The 14,984-nt window shown below is 40.7% G+C and overlaps 1 protein-coding gene across 1 annotated transcript; it reads right to left on the bottom strand.

The window, feature by feature from the left end:
* Nucleotides 1-849: 849 nt before the first annotated feature.
* Nucleotides 850-1,143, bottom strand: LOC147449825 (uncharacterized). The gene has a single exon (XM_086522702.1). It carries the CDS (start codon nucleotides 1,141-1,143, stop codon nucleotides 850-852), a length of 294 nt encoding a protein of 97 aa, XP_086378828.1.
* Nucleotides 1,144-14,984: the final 13,841 nt, after the last annotated feature.

Genomic DNA, 14,984 nt, shown 5'->3' on the forward strand with positions numbered 1-14,984 from the left:
GAGGGCTTTGTAAATTCGGAGTCTTTTTTCCTTCTGCATCTACTTATTTATTATAAAGGCATGGGTCATCTCCACGTGGCTGCAAATGCTTTTGCAAGGAAGAGATGGCCCTTTGCCATGCTGTTTGCCTTGCCAGCCAACCAAGCTTACATGGCACAACATTGGTGCCTACATGGTAGCATGGCATCAAAGTGGTGCAATACACAAGGGACTACATGGCAGCATCATGATTTGTGGGTGTGAGCGCACCTTGCAGTGGCCCTTGGTTTGTCGGCATGGGTGCAGCTTGCCTCTCTGTCGAGCAGCACACTGAAGGCGGGCTAGGGTGCCACACTACCACACCACGAGCAAGCTTTCTAAATTCTCCCCACTTATGGTCTTACATCAAAACTATATCTTCTCTCTCTCATGACTATAGGTTGCCAGCTTTTAGTGCCCACTCTAGCCATGCTTTGGAAGCCCCTCCACTACCAAAATATAGGCACCCATCAACGTTCCCAAAACTTGACATTATTGGGGCTTTGGGATGTTAATCACAAACATTCAAACACCCTTAACAAGCATTCAATTCAGAAAACTTATTAGCAGACATCTTTTGTGAGTCCAAGTCAAAATCTTTTTTTGGAAAAAAAAAGTTTTCACCACTTGGTTGCGGCAGGTGTTGAACCCAAACTTAGTACCTTTCTTACTTCAGGTCAAATGTTTGTAGGTTCAAAATTAAGTGATCATAGACTATCATAGTACAAAGTGTAGTGATTGGTACTTAAACTTGATTTAAGTGCTTGCTACACCATAATAGACCATGACTACCTTCACATTTCCCCCTTCCCACTATTTAAAAACACTCTTTCATTCCATCATATCAAAGGATGACTTTGGCTCCTCCCCTAAGGGAACCTCCAAAGTATCCACAAATTTTGACATCTCCACATCCATCTCCTGCACTTTTCCTTTTTCCTCAAGCTTATCTTTCTTCATAACTTCTTCCTTTGTAGCAGGTATATCTTCAACTTGCACTTTTCTTGCATGTTCTTCAAACACCTCTTGCACTACTTCTCTTATCACACTTCTTGCTTGAGCTTCTTCTTCAATAATCTTCTCAACACCACCTTTAATCTCCTGCTCTTTTGCATTCTTTTCCATGTCTTCTTATTTTTTTGCAACCTACACTAAGGTAAAGATATCTTCTATTACTACAGTTTCTTGCACCTTCCCTACAACTGCTTGTTCACCCTAAATTTGTTCTTGAATCTGCTCTAAAGAGATCTTTGCCTTTAGCTCAATCAGCTCAAGCTCTAACTCTTCAAATCTCTTTTGCATCAAGGAGTATTTTGCAACCTGCTCTGCTTTGGCAAATACTTGATAAGGTATACTGACGAAAGAAAAACTTTTTCCTATGCTCCCCTTGCTTTCTCACTTTTGATTTCAACATTTCTACATCTTGGGCTCTCATGTACCACCCATGCAAATCAGGTCCTCCTTAGACAGGTCTCTGAGTTTGCTCTCCAATTCCTTACAGGCTTGGACCCTATTGAGCAATATATTGTTTTCTGACTGTATTTTTGAGTAGTCAAATTGCAACATTTCTAGCTGCTCACTTAGACTTGCAAGCTTTCCATTCTGCAACTTTCTGTGTAGTGCTTTCCCTTCTATACAAGCGAGACATATAAAACAGGGTAGAGATTTTAGCTTTTTCCATTTCCTTCTTCAATTCCTCAATAGAATCCTCCTGATCTTTACTCAATTTAGCATCCTCCTTTGATCTCTTGGATAACCTTTGCAATTTTGATATCTATCCCTACAATTGAAATTTTCCTATGTGCAAAACACCGCAATTGAGTTGTGACTGATCCACATATTTTTTAACCAAATCCAAGGCTTTGTAAGCATCTGAAATACTAATTTGGTTTTTAAATTTATTGAGCAAATGTTTCCCTCTCTCAAATATAGACACAACTTCCTTCTTCTCATCAGTCTCGTGAGTGTCAAACTTCTTACTCTTCAGTTTCAATGAAGGCCTTGTAGAGGAAATGGTAGTTGGCTCCTGCTTAGGGGTTACTTTGGGCGTGTCTAGCAATGTGTCCATGTCAGCATTGAAGTCTAAACTCAAAGATCTCCAAAGCTTATCCTGGTCTTGACCACTCATGGAAGATGATGGTTGACTCTGTTTTTGTTGTGCACGTTCTTCTTTCTTATTTCCTTCTGCCTCCTCTCTGTCTCTGCATCTTTACTTCCAGATGCTTGGCTCTCAAAGATTGAAGAACCTTTCGTTGCCAATCCTTGTATGTTAACTTTGCTTGGAGTGCTGCCCATCAATGAAGTCATGCTCATGGCATGGATTTGCAGAGGTGACAGGAAAGGGGCAATCTTAGTAGTCCTATTTTCCTCTTCTTCTTCTAGTAAATTTCAGTGTTCAATCTTTGAAATAGTAAATTGGCCCATCCTATCTTCCTTCCAAATTTGTAGCATGGAGAGCATCATAATTCTCTTTGGAAATATATTCTAGCTTCACTAGCACACACACACCCTCTCTAAATACCATTTGATTTGGTGATTTATGAAAGGGTTTTGCATTTTGGAAATGGGGTAATAATTCTTGTTACCCTGAGCCTGCTCAAATTCTACTTCCATCAACTCTTTTGAAGCCTTCCCCACATGGTTGTCTTCCTCCACATGGAGATTGAAGACATTCCCAATCAACTCCGGACTTAGTCAAACAAAATATGTTACGTTTGGTGCCTTGAATATGAGTCGAGGTGTTGACAACCGTGAGGTTTTGCTTCTAGTGTTTCCATGGTAGCCTTCATAATCAAGCACACCTATTTGTTCTAGCCACTCCTTATACACTATCACCTTGAAATCAAGCTTTTGTCACATGTTGACAACAAAGGTATAATCAATAGGGCCCATCTCCATTGCCAGGAGAGATTCCTATATTGGTGTTGATAGCTCTTCATCGATGAGTACCTCTGTGATACTAAAAAAGGTTGGGAGCAGCTTTGGCTTTGCGTTCTAAGCACCTTGTCACCATGGTGTATGCCTCCTCTACCTTCTTGGTCTAAGTGCAGTTTTGCCCACGTCAATTGCAAGAGGCTTCTTCAACATGGATGTAGAGAAATAGTGCGCGTAGAGAAAAAGATGGTACAAGCGCATGCGCAAAGGCAATGAAAAGATCAGAAGGGAGGGTACACTTAAGCCCGATTTCATTTCAAATTTTGAAACACATGGAAGTGACCTCCACCCACTTATTACACAGATCTCCCCAAGAGGTTCCCCTAGTAGATTTAAGCTGGTTATCTCATTTCTCTTCAAGTGAGTTCCATCACTAAGAAAGGGCTTCAATCAAAAATCGTTCATTGCTTTTGGAAAAATTCGTCCCTGAGTATCAACCAAGAGGTAAGTGGAAGGACCAATTTGTTCAACCATCTGAAAAGGACCCCAATATCTCAATTTCAGTTTCCCTGGTCTCTTCCCTAACCTGTTGTTGTACATCAGTACTCAATCCCCCTCTGAAATTTTTTTGTGCTTCAAGTTCCTATCCACCCACGCTTGCCTTCTCCTTTGGATTGCTTCAGTGGTATGGGCAGCCTGAATTCTTCTCTCCTCCAACTTCAAGAGTTGTTCTTGCTTGAGAACTGAAGCATCATTGCTTGACAACTTATATTTTATTGCACCCTTAAGCTTGGTACCACAAATTACATTAGCACAATAGCTATGTCCTTTGTGAGCCTGTATTATGAAATGTGGTTCTGAAGGGTTGTGGTGCCACCACATTTGCCCCTGATTCCATCTTTGCAAGAATATGTGCTGGTCTCCTTCCTCTAAAATTAGGCTTATATTAACAATTATCATATTCATGCTCGAGTCTCTGACATACCTGACAAAATGGTGGTTTTAAATGGTGAAGGTTGGATTTCTTTTAGCTTTTCAAAAATTATCCTATTGATGTTGGAAGTCTCTTTAGAATCCGTTTTACCATTGCTCTTCTTCTCTTTACTCTTCTACTTCTTTGCTTTAGTATCCTTGTTTTTCTGTATCTCTTTTTCTTCTTTGCACTCAATGTATCTTCTTCACCCTCATTAGTGTCTATCTCCTTATTTGAATCTAATTTTGAATCTTATCTTGAGCCTCATCTGAATCTTCCTCTTTTGAATCTGAATCTTGCTTGATTTTATATTCTTCTTACTCTTCTTTTGTTCACTTGTCCCTACCAACTCTCATTGCTGCATCCACCAAGTTTCCAAAGTCCTGGGGTTGGGTAAGAGGTGCATGCCCTACAACAACACTTTTAACTTGCTTCCTCAAACCCCTACAAAAGTAATCACCCAACTCCTCCCAGGATGGTCTCTGGTTTGCCTGCAGCCCATTGCCTGCAGCCCACCTGCAGCCCGTCCATCAAATTCCTAAACTATTGTGCATAATCTTCCACCAACAAGTCTTTTTGTTTGATTTTCTTGATCTTCTTTAGGACATCTTCAGGGGTCTTTTCTACCGTGAATCTTGCCAAAAATCTGGTCTCCAAATTACCATAATCTAGAAAATCTACAATTCCATACTGCATGAACCATGTCATGGCCTTCCCCTACAGTGTGGTTGCAAAATGCTCCTTCTTGATTGCATCATTATAACACATCATACCCACTTGCAAGACACCTAGTCTCAAACTACCCCACATGGCTGTCAGCATCCTGGAAATCCTTCCCACTGAATTTTGATGTCCCAACTTTAGGGTTGGGTGGTGGAAGTTGAGCCATTACTGGTGGTTCAGGAGGTGGTTGACCCCCTAATGGGTTAAATGTGTCTGGTGGTAATGAGTGTAAGTGAAATTGGGATGGTTGAAATCTCTACTGCCTCCTTGCTCTAAAAAATTGATGGAATGTTAGAACTCCAACCAATTGGTGGATTGCCCTATCAAGAGCTTCTGGGTTCCTTCCATGCTTCTTTGGCTTAGGTGAATAACTCTCCCCTGCTTCTTGTTCTTGGCTTTCCCTTGTATGGTTGGACTCCTATGACTCTATCCCCTCAATGATCGGTGGCAACCTTGTGATCACTCCAACTTTAGGGATATCATCATGTGGATCTCCCCTTGGTCTTTGAATGCGGGCATCTAGCCAAGCATCCCATCTTCTCTTCTAAAATCTAGTGCCATAAGTGGTGATTGGTGACTGATAGCCTGAACCACTCATGCATTTTTTCTTCTTCTTTTGTTATGGAATCTCAAACACTCAATCACCTGCCTTTTGCAGTAAAAGGAAAGGCACTCAAGGGAATTATAGACCCAAAGGGCACATAGTCTGTATTGATGAATTCTCAAGGCTATGTTCATTCTCAGGTCATCTGGGAGTAAATTAAAGTATGACTCCATACATAAAATTGTAGTACTCCTCCCTTTCTTTCTCGTCAGTCACGCAATTAGAAAATTGTCTCATGAATTTATTAGATTCTCAATCCCCATCATACCCCAATAATCCCATTGCCCAATTGGCCAATTGAATACTCTCCACAATCAGCGGGATTGCCAAGTGTTATTGGAGGTTGGGGAGGTTAATCACAAACATTCAAACACCTCAAACAGACATTCAGTTCACAAAACTTATCAATAGACATCTTTCAGGTACAGGACAGATTTAGGCGAAGTGAAGTAGATTGAATGACGACTGAAAGTAGAAAACACCATGAACACACATTACACATGGCTCAATTCTCTTCCTTCTTCTTCATTCATGTCCACAAAATGTTACATCCACTCAAGATGAGCCTACATGCCTGATTTGAAAAAGTTTTACCCTGTTGCATTACAAAATTACTGAATAATGAACACTTGAAGTAAGAAAGGTACTAAGTTTGGGTTCATCAACACTCGAGACAATGGAAGCTAGTATATATAAGGAGAAGGTGGCACCTTAATTCTTCTTCCAAGGATAATAGATGAAGAGGAAACTTGGAGTTTGCAGGCATGCATTTTTAGACCTTTTTTAGAGAGTGTGAAAGAGAGTGATTTTTTCTTGCAAGGATTGCATTTGTAGGTGCTTACTAAGCTTGCTCGCTCTCTCTCTCTCTCTCTCTCTCTCTCTCTCTCTCTCTCTCTCTCTCTCTCTCTCTCTCTCTCTCAAAACAAAGTTAGATTAAGCATTTTGACGATGGATTGCTACACCATAGGTAAGTATCATTGCTTTCTCATATTACTCTGCTCGTTTGCATATTTTATTACTTAAATAAAATACCCATGGTGCACTTACCACAAACACCCACCATTACTAAGCAACTAGACAATCTAAAATAGTCTTACATACAAACACCTTCAATGCATTGAATTGGAAAATAAATTAGTGCATGCTAGTCATACTAAATTTTGCCAAATCCTTAAAAAGAAATTAGCAGCATATCATTAAGTTTCAAAGATTTTATGGTAGCAAAGATGCGATCATAATATTGACATGGGTTAATTAGCTCGATAATTATTTTTATATTGAAGATTTTTAAAGGTATATTAACATCAAACATCTTACTATGAGTGTTGGAATATGGTGGAATGCTATCAATAAACATGGTGAATGTCCATGCATATGGCATGCATTCTAAAGTTGTTTTTGCCACAATTTTTATCTACACAATATAAATCAAAAGCTCGCAAACAATTTGGTTTTGTGTGTTAGGGTAAAAAGAAAGGTGTATAGGTCTATGTTGCCCAATTTTGGAATTGTTTGACTCAGTTATAGGCCATGGAACATGTCAAAAGAGAAAATTGAAGCGTAGATTCATTTTTTATTTAGCAACCCACCTTGGTGTTGAGGTAGATATGTTTGAGCCTATAGATTTATCAAAGGCTATTTATTAGCATTGAATGCTGAGAACAAAATTGGGGGTCAACAACAAAATGGCGATTTTAATAGTAGCACAATGTCTACTTTTCTTTTATTTTTGATAGGAACAAGAATCAAAGTTGTACATTTTTCAAGAGACATAGATTTAATAGTTTTTCTACACCTCACTTAGATCTCATTAAAGGAAACACTTTTCAATCCCCCTTGTCAAAAAAACAGATTTTCCACATTCTCACTGCATTCTCTCTCTCAAACGGGAGCCAACTCTCTCTCTCTCTCTCTCTCTCTCTCTCTCTCTCTCTCTCTCTCCTTTTCTCTTGTCACTTTTCCTCTCCCAATCATTAAGGGAACATTCTTTGTTGCCTACTTCTGACAAAATGCAGATCCTCCAAGGTTGCATCTCTCCTCTCTTCCACTCTCTCTTCCTTCTCTCTCTCTCTCTCTCTCTCTCTCTCTCTCTCTCTCTCTCTCTCTCTCTCTTAAATAACAGGTCTTAAGTCCAACTCTCCTCGTCGGATAAATCTTTAAGGTCTCTTGGGATAGTTTCTTACGACGTTAAAATTCTCTTCTTCTTCTTCTTCTTCTTCTTCTTCTCTCTCTCATGCTTCTCCCACTCCAGCTCCAGCTCTGAGCAATGGAAAACTCCATTACCTCTGTGTGCAGCAACATTTCTCTCTCTACACTCATGATCAACAATTTGAATTTAAAGGAGATTGAGTTGCACTCCGTCTCTTTTTTTCCCTCCACAACATAATCCTTATCTCCTATTTCTGAGTACTCTCCACTTCTTTCCTCTATAACCAGCTTCACCTGTTTGTAGCAGTCACCATTACACATTCTCTCTCTTTGATTTGCTTGATTAGCTAACAAGAATGTCATTCAATCCCTTACCACTCCAAGACATTACTAATAAGACAAAATGCTATCGATGAAACGTTGATTTTGAGCAGGAGTACGCAATTGTGCGACTTGGCACATCTAATCCCAATGTTAGAGATCAGCTACGAAACCTTGGGTGCAAGACAATCAACTTATGGGTTGATGGCCATATTTACCCTGGCGATCCAATGACCAATGCATCACCGCCCTTTCGTAACGTCACTGAGCTACTGCGTTTTATCAAAGATGGGAGAGACACATTGTTTGGCTACTGCTGGGGATTGTATTCAACTTTCATCAATGGAAGAAAAGCAAGAAAACATCTCTGTGCTGTCTATTCGTCGTTACAATAGAAGTACGCAAAAGACATTTAGCAAGTCAAAGAGGAAGCCAATGAGAAGATGAAGTAGCTAAATGATGAGATAGCGAAGCTTAATCAAAAAATGGAGCAAGAGCACCGTCTAAACAATTACGTTCAGTTACAACACACTGCGCGTAATATGCGTCGGTAAAATGATCATGTCACACACATTCCATGGGGCTACCACATTCGCAAGCGCAAGAGAGATGCGATGTCTATGCTATCTTCAAGAGGTGAAGCTCGAAAGAAACATATTCGTCAAACTTTCTAGGGATACAAATGCAAGCTTCTAATTTCTTACATTTTTTGCGGGTTGTTGTAATATTATTTCAATATGCAAGAACCTGGCTCGGATGATAATGGGAATCGATTCGGATGCCCAAACAACTGGACGTACTCTGCTGTAGCATATCAGCAAGCGAACGTAGTTGGTGGGGCTATTGTATGATCCATATAATGCTGGCATTGCTAATGTTTTGCGTTAGAAGTATTTCACTGAGCTAAAGAGCATTGTGTCGCCTCAGGAGATGATGGAGGTGTGTAACAACGCACGAATAAGTTTCAAGGCCTACGAAGGTTTGTATAGAATTGTCACGCTAGGTCAAAGAGAAAAAGGTTTGTTTAGGTTGCTGCCAACACCTTATAGTGTCAGCGTTGCAAAAAGGTGCACCAATAATGATGTTGCAAGCTTGTTAGGTGGATTTCAATATGTGGAGGATGCCCTACCATTAGAAGAGAGCGAATCCTTTCATTACAAAGAGTTCAATAATGTCTATGTTGACTTGTTGAAGCTACAGGAGTCCATGATCAAATTTTCTGGTTGACACAGGAAGAGTGTGATGCAAAGTTATATTTGTGATGAAGCTTGATAAGTGTCAGATTGTCAAAGGTCAACGGCAAGGGTAAGCATTACGCTTATGAATAGAGCCTTGGTGGATGTCGATGTTGAGCTAAATGCCAATGAGAAGGAAAACACCTGTTTAGGTATTCATTCATAGAAGAATATTTGGTGGTTGACATATTTTCATCTCCCACGTGAGACACATGAGTCCCTCAAATGGTATTTTAATCACACCCCGATTGTTGATGTCATTTGGCAACAACAAGAACAACGATTGGAGGTTTCACGTCTGGGTATGTTCCAAGTGGAGTGGCATTTGATAGGAGACTTGAAAACTCTCAAGTGTATGTTAGGGTGCAAGTGAGGTGCAATGACCCTCTTTCCATGCATTTATTGCTGCCACATTAAAGTCTCATTAGGAATTGAGGGCAAGGGTGCAAAGGCCAGTAAGTCAAAGGGCGATAAGGGTAAGGGTGACAAAGCTGCAGTCAACTCTGCGAAAGTTGTGTCCACTACACAACAGTGGGTAAAGCATTACAACAAGGCTTCAAGGTATCCTCAGTTGTAACTAGAGTGTATCCCCTAATCGAGACATGGAAGATCCAAATTGGGATCCTATTCTATCGATACCTCTAATAAATGTGTATGTGTGCACTCTTCATGCCAATCTACGAATTCTTGACAAGTTGCTTATGCTCCATATTAATTATGCTTGGAATATGGAGCTTGCAGAAAGAAGAGAAGAGTGTATAGGAGAACTCGAATCTATTCTATCAAGTGTTGGTCTACATGGGGGTGCAATTGAGTTATCAAAGGACAAGAAGGCATCTGAAAGTACACATAATCGTCCTTATAAAATATGTTTGGGTGGTAGTAAAGCTAAGCATTTACTTTCAGACTATTCTGACTCCCAAGTCCCAATGAGTTTCAATTGTGAAAAAAGGTGCGTAACATTACCACCTACAAAGGTAACGAAGTAGCCCTAGGAATTAAGTGTGCTCGTGTGTGGCAGTCTGTAGATGATATTTTTCATTTTCTTGAAAAGGCAAAGCTAACCCATGCTGAAATATCCACCTTAAAGTTTGTAATCAATAGTTTCACAGTGCAAATGGTGGATACCTGGGGAGAGACGCACATAACACATTACATGGTGTTAAACACTTTGTCTTTGCAATAAAAAAACATAAATGTTTGAACCAAAATTTTATTGTTTTTCAGCAAATTCTTTGTTTTCATAGCTCATTTTTTCTCGACATATACAATTTATTGGGCATCTGGAGTAGCCAAGGAATGGAGCACTCACACTATCAAGCAAAAGCAGCGTATTTTAAAAATACACGGCATGGAGGTGGAGGGAAAAAGAGCAATTCCCTACACGAGAAGTTACATTGGTTCTACAGAGTTTTAGCAGGGAGAGAAAGGAAGAAGACTAGAATACAAATAAGTTTGGAAGGAAGATTAGAGAAAGTGGTTAGCGTGAGGCAATCACAATCATATCATGCTTAAGAGTGCAAAAGATCGATTTCGACAATGGTTGGAGACAAGGCGACGAAATGGCAGACGTTGGGTGGAAAACCAATAAATTTTTGACAGTAATCACTTCTATTGTAAACATGCATTGTAATGCCACGTGATTTGTTGACGTCCCAACCAGTGGTTTCGTAGGTCAAATTTCGTTTGTTTTGGAGTCTTTTTAAAATTTTATTAGTAATATTGAATTTTTAAGTTTTTTTAAAAAATTTAAGTACTATATAAGTCAAAACTCACAACTTGAAGTTTATTTCTTGTTTGCACATTCTAGAAGATCCTCTCGAGCACAAATGAGCACGTACTCAGAATTGCACCACATGGACGATTCGCACGAGCATACCACTACGCACATCAATACCACCACAACCACTTACACCACTGAAAATTTTACAGCCAACCTCGCACCCCATGCAGAATCTACGACTTCAAATCCACATCCTTGGCTACAAGTGGATAACTCAACGCCCCAACCCGCTCCAAACACCAACAACCTCCCCAACCATCAAATCCAAATGATCAAACCACCATGCGACATATTTTTGGTGATCTCGGACCACTAAACCATGCCAACCACATATCTCTATTAGATCTCCACCCAATTTCATCTCCAGACAGAGCCACGTAAGAAACAAGAGCAACCGAAGAAGAATATCGGGGTCCACTTCAAAATCTAGAGCCCTCATCTATCGTCACAAAACCTGGTGCTCAGACCATCGCAAAAATCATGCCACGAAGATTTGGACCGCGAATCAAACAAAGGATAATCAAAGTAATACTAGGCGACCTGGTTTCTTAAGCACGAGAGGCCAAGATGAGGAAAAGAATGAAAGAGATGGAAAAGAAACATGCAGCTGAGAAGGAAGCAAAAGAATGCAAGCAGAACAAAGAAGACAGAGGGAGCAAGAGGAATGGCAGAGAGCCGAAGCTGAGAGAGCTCACTTGGAAAACTTACAAGCACGAGCAGAGACAAAGAGGAAATCGACATAGAATAGAGGTCAAGCCACCCAACAAGCAAAGGCTTGGAGCTCAAGGCCTTAAAAAATACCTCAAAGATCCAAGCAACGTGCAAAGAGGAAGAAGGACAAGGTGACGCCCGAAGAACAATAGGCCCAGGAGGAGAGGAGGAAAAAGTGCAAAAATGATCCTCCTCAATGGGCCAGGCAGGCGGTTCCTCCACCACCGCCAACAATATAGAAAAAGCGGAGATGGAAGCCAGGCACAGTTACTTTGCGGGAGATTTAAAAGTATCAAAAGAGCAGTGAGCCCATCATACCCAAAGCGGCCTTCTCTCGGTGGTGAGAGAGATAATGGATGAATATAGTGATTCCGTTACACGCATACAACGCACAGTCTTACTGGCCCTACAAGATACCGTCAAAGACATTTTGGTGCAGCTATTTCAGGATGGTGTTTCCTGTATGGTGCATGCTAAGCGCGTAACATTGAAAAATACGGATTTAGCTCTAGCAATCAATTTGCGAAATGAAGGATGCCTTCATAAGAAATTTTGTATCCCATGTACTCTCTCTTGATGAGATTTGTAATCTTTTCATATAGTATCAAAGAGTTGAATTTCTACCATTCCGTGCATTTGTTGAACTTGATTTTATACTTTGTTTTTTTAAAAGTATTTGAATTGTTCAAGGAGTTAAATTTAAACTGACCACCACGGCACACGGCTCGCCCGGCGAGGTCGGACGGTGCAAAAAAAAGCCATGCAGAGGGGGGACATACGGCGGCCACGGGGTCGGACGGCGCAAATAAAAGCCCTGTGCATCCCCCGATCGACAAGTCACTGCATGTTCGAGGTTTTGTGCAAGTATTGCGAAAATGAAATTTATATGGACAATATGAATCAGAAAAAAAACAAGTACAAAATGTTGACAAAAATTGTTTAATTTTTTTAATATTTTGTATTGGTTTGGATATTACATCATGGTCGATTAGTTTTACTACGAATTACATGTGTGGGTATGGGGCAAATGGCTGACTCTAAGTTTGACAACCCTTGAGATAGGCTCAAGGCGTAGTGCGAAAGGACTGATAATGGGTGCTTGCGTGTAAAGGCATATAATGCCCTCTCTCGGTCCACCAATATACATTTCTGATCATTTAGGGTGAGGGAATCTTCAACGAGTATGGCACTTAATGCTTTGCACTTCAGCAACTCCGGAGAACCATTCTTGGAGACCTTTGTGTGAGCAACTCGAAGAATCAATGACCCCAGGTGGCTTAGGTAGTGCCAAAGCGAGCTATCCCTACCCATGGATGCGTTGCGTAAACCTCCAGTACGCATTGCGAACTTATCAACATGGTATGCCCTCTGCAAAGCATTTTAAACGACTTTAACACTTGTTGTAAGGAACAATAGACCAGGTTAAGATATGTTTACCTCAGTTTCTTCATCCTTCTCTTCAAGATTTTTCTGTGTAAGATCGATGCTAGATCGATCATCTCTACTCATCGCGATCAATGGTTTGTGTGGATAAAAAGCGCTTTTCGGGACGCTTTTGTAAAATGAGACACATGATTTGATTTCCACAAGTGTACTTGCTACTACTATTTGCACCAACTTCTGTTCGTTTTTATTGGGGAGGAAAGAGAGACTTGCTGGGAGACCTTGGTCTTCAAAGTCAATTTAAAATTTGACTTTCTCTTCCTTTCCATTGGCATCCTTCATGCTCGCATAGATAGCAAGCACTGCGAGCGACTCGTCTTCTTTGAGTCCTAGTGTTTTGGCAATGTCGTCAAGGAACAAAAAGTGACAATCATCCACCACCACTGCATGCAAAGTGAGAATTTGGAGGTTTGTGACTTCCTCCAACACCTCATCTCCCTCTATCATCCAATCTTCCTCCTTAGTGGAGCTAGGCTCTTGCAAGAGGACGAGTGCCATAGATGCTTCAGTCTGCTCATCAATCTCTTCGATCACTTTATTTATTCCTTCACAATGGTCACAGGTGGTCTTTGGTTGACCTTTTCCTTTGATTTTCCCTTATCCATGCCTTCAAGCATAAGTAAGGTCAGAACCATGTCCCAAGAAACGAATTGGGTACCTATGCACCCCATGCCCAAATCTATGAGATCATCCTTATCCTCTATCCTATAGTCTCGGTCCATGAGGCCTTTAATAACCCTCAACAAGCAAAAACAAAAGTTTTTGTCAGCCACATAGAGATGCTTGAGGAAATCCACTGGCAACCACGGCATGTCGGATCCCTCAAAGACTATGGCACATTCTTCAATGTGCTGCGCCATGTAGTCAAGAAAGCTTTCAAATGCCTCTGCATGAAGGTTGATAGTGGCTTGCATGTAAATTGTCCCCTCGAACACACTGAGTAGTTCATGTCCTCGATCCGCAAGTCCTACCTTTTCTAGTTATGTGAGAAGTGCATTAGTAGACGCTGCCATGGGTTCGCGAAGAAGATGCAATGTGAGAAATGAAGTTTAAAACCTAGAAAGTCACTTATATACCCAAAGTCACTTTTTAAAAAGCACTTGAAATTAACATCAAAATAACCTTAAACTATAATTTTGAAAAAAAATCACACGACAAAGCATTGAAGGACACCAACATTGAGAACATTTGTGCTCCACAACAAAGAAATTGCACGTTTCAATCAAAAACTTGAACAAGTTGAAGATAAACAAGTATGCGCAGAAACGAGATTCAAAACATCGTATGTATAATTGGGAGCAAAATCCCTGTCAATTACAAGCTTTTACAAAAATACATCACAAAGCGGAATGTTCTCACAAAAAAAGCTCTTCTCTTTTCTAGAGCGAACAACATTTTCATCGATTACAAAGAGATATTGCTTGGGCAAGGTATATTTCATCGATTACAAAGAGATATTGCTTGGGCAAGATACTCACAAAGGTGACTGAGGTGCCAGTCATTATTCACTGCAATGTCGTGCACTGTATCGTCATGGAGGCATATTTGTAGGTCAATTGATTCTCTAGCAGCAACATCAGCGTCTAGTGCCTCTCCCGTTCTCCCATCGTCAGCTTCCATCTTCTATAGGGAAAGACCATTGACAAGCTTTGCTTCGCAATATGGTATCTAAATACAACATTGTCAGCAACTACAGAGCACTTGATTCTATCTCCCTGGTGGTTGATCACCTTAGTCTCCCATCCAGCTGCAAGGACTCTGTTGATCGCACTTCCCCCTTTGCAAGTCACATTGTTGGTGTCCTGTGAACACTCTAAAGAAACACAAAGGCATGAAGAGACATAAACCATGTTACCATTGCTTTGTGGGAACCATAGGTGCACTTCATTGCTGCATGCACATCCGCCTCAATTTTCCTTTTGGTTGGTGCGGTCAAGGCATTGTTCGGCTTAGGCCATTCCAGACTCTCCAAGGTTGGCGAGTGAACCGGAGAAAGATTACCATACCCATTTTGCCTAGGTGTGACATAAGTATGATTATTAAAAAATAATGTCAGGTGAGGCAAGCTCAACGAATGGATAGCCAGCATAGAGCAACTTGCCAAGGTCAGTGTGGATGGCCTCAAAAGTTCTTGTGATGGACACTATTGGT

Source organism: Adiantum capillus-veneris, chromosome 10, assembly GCF_014529385.1.
Source record: "Adiantum capillus-veneris isolate H3 chromosome 10, ASM1452938v2, whole genome shotgun sequence".
In the NCBI taxonomy this organism is placed as follows: Eukaryota; Viridiplantae; Streptophyta; class Polypodiopsida; order Polypodiales; family Pteridaceae; genus Adiantum; species Adiantum capillus-veneris.